Genomic DNA, 2,500 nt, shown 5'->3' with positions numbered 1-2,500 from the left:
TTTGCAACAGAATCGTCACTCGATAAAAGCAGTTTCCAAAATAAAGTAGAATTAGAAATCACAACAGCAATTTGCATCAGAGAATTTCAACTAAAGAATATAATCTATGAGCATTCATTCTACTACAAACGTGACATACAAAATCTTCAAACATCATCACATGAATTACTGAACTTACAAGCTGTTAAACTATAAGTTAGCCTACAGCTTTGCATTGTGGAATAAGTTTCCTTGTAACATAATACCTGTTCTAGCTAGCGCCACTACCAGCCACATACATACAACTCTGATTGACCAAATATTTCTTGAGAGGCTACAAGTAGTGTAGACAACACTGCTTCAAAACAAGTCATCCAACAAACCCAAAAATCTAACCAGCCAATCTTGAAGTGAAAAAGCAGCTGTAGTAGAATGAATGCAACCAATGCCTAGTTGTAGCAGTGCAGTTGCCAATATGGCTTTGAAAGTGAAGTAACAACAATAGGCTACACCTATTAATGGTGCCCTTATAGAGCTGCTGCACCCCCATGACTAATGTGCAAAACCCACAGCACGAAACGCCGCGATTGAACAAACAATAAAAAGCACGAGCAGCAGTAGAATGTATGTAGACCTTCCTTATCTCTCTGTTTAACTTACTTGTTCAAATCTTATGCCGTAGTTGATTTCTGCAGATACCGACTTTCGCTCTCTTACAATTCTCAACGGTTGCTCGTCGATTCCACGACAACTCTGGTACAAAGATCGACCCGATTTTTGCCCAAATTCACTCTGAAGCCAACTCAGTGATTTGGACTGCAGATCAGCACACACAGAAATACCAAACGATTCTAACTTAGACTTAGTAGAATACCCAACTCCTAAACATGTCCAAGCATTCAATGATATGCATGATTAGACATAAGCTCAATGTACCTGGTAAGTCTGATACAGGTCTAACCATCATGTATTCTATAGCAGCTTCCTTGGTCAACAGAAACTGTCCGTTAGGCTTAGCTTTTCGTGTTGCCATTCTGGCAAGTAGAATGTTTGGTCCTAACAGCAGCACATATACTATTACATCATGCAAAAATGGTGAAAAGCAGGCAGGCAAACGAAGACGCAGACAAACAAAAAGAAAGACAAACAGACAGACAGACAGATAGACAGACAGACAGACAGACAGACAGACAGACAGCCAAACAGACAGACAGACAGACAGACTGACTGACTGACAGACAGGCAGGCAGACAAACAGACAAAAAGATTTTCAACTAAACTTCAAAAGTGCAACGGTAAGGTCATAATGAGAAAAATCTTAGCTCTCACTAACAACATTGACTGTACCATAGATTGCTTTACCCAGTTTTTCAGCCACTAAGTTTGCATTGTTCTCTTTTAAGTGTTAGATGTTTGTATTAAATGTAGTCCTAGTAAAATCTCATAAATGTGGAACTTTACATAGCTACCTTGCTAGCAATGCATTATAGATGTTATTTGACAAACAGACAGACAGACAGACAGCGCACGTACCAATCCCAATAGAAGCATTACAACCAGTCTTGTTGTATATATCTCTACGCAGCTCTTCCGCAAATCCACCAGCATCCTGACCTTCACATACAATGTGTGTTACATCCATGTATGCCTCATCACAGCTTACAGCTTGTATCTCTAATGTATAACTAACAAACAACAACTAATAACTATAAACAATATACAATACACTAAATAATGTCAACCTTGCCAATGTGTCATAGAAACCCTGTGCAGTCGCTCGATACTTCTCAAACTCGTAAGGCACAAGCTGTAATTGTGGGCATAGCTTCAAAGCTTTACCAAGAAACATACCATTTCGTATTCCAAAATCACGAGCTTCATAGCTACAAGATGCTACTTCAGCATGAGAAACTTTGTCAGTATCAGAACCGTCAACTTTCCACCAAGGTTCAATAGCCAGACGAGCCTCGGTTTCCGCAGACTCCATGACCTTGTCAATATCGTCACCATCTTGCTCACGACGAGATTCGGGTCTATCTGATTTCAGTGATTTATTTCGTGCATGGCAAACTCCAACTGGTTTACCTCGTAACCACGGTTTATCTCGTAAACTCACTGAGACAAAAAAGCAGTCCATATCTACATGAAATATTGTCCGTCGAGACGAGTCATACTGTTTCCTGTGGGCAGCAAGATGCCCAGCTTTTTGTGCATAGAGATTTGCCATATAATCACGAAACTCGGCACCCCATGTAGAAAGAAAATGAAGACGAGAGTTGTTGTAAAACTCCTTCACAAAAGTGGCATTGTTAGTCTTTGGAATATTTTTGATCTTCAATGTTTCGCTGAGTGAACAAGAAGTCAAACAATCGGCTGCTGGTGAGATGTCCATAATCTGCTCTGCTGTTTCTACACCAGCATTGCCAGACTTGACCTCTTCACTATCCACATCATTAGCTGAGCAAGCTTCGATGTCTGCTGCTGTACTAAAGCCTGTAATCGACTCTGTATCCATATTGAT

General features: G+C 40.2%; 1 protein-coding gene across 3 annotated transcripts in view; it reads right to left on the bottom strand.

Moving 5' to 3' along the window:
- LOC134181973 (DNA repair protein REV1-like) overlaps positions 1 to 2,500 on the bottom strand; it is an 8,944-nt gene that overhangs the window by 4,136 nt on the left and 2,308 nt on the right. For all 3 annotated transcript variants that reach the window (XM_062649276.1, XM_062649275.1, XM_062649277.1), the window contains 4 exons: positions 1,722 to 2,500; positions 1,513 to 1,664; positions 916 to 1,035; positions 640 to 860 (listed from right to left, as the gene is read on the bottom strand). The exon at positions 1,722 to 2,500 is cut by the window's right edge and continues 262 nt beyond it. In XM_062649276.1, the coding sequence (XP_062505260.1) occupies positions 640 to 860; positions 916 to 1,035; positions 1,513 to 1,664; positions 1,722 to 2,500 (1,272 nt within the window). The remainder of the gene's footprint in view (positions 1 to 639; positions 861 to 915; positions 1,036 to 1,512; positions 1,665 to 1,721) is intronic.

The sequence above is a fragment of the Corticium candelabrum genome, chromosome 7 (genome assembly GCF_963422355.1).
Source record: "Corticium candelabrum chromosome 7, ooCorCand1.1, whole genome shotgun sequence".
Taxonomy (NCBI): Eukaryota; Metazoa; Porifera; class Homoscleromorpha; order Homosclerophorida; family Plakinidae; genus Corticium; species Corticium candelabrum.
This window is presented reverse-complemented; position numbering and strand designations above follow the sequence as displayed.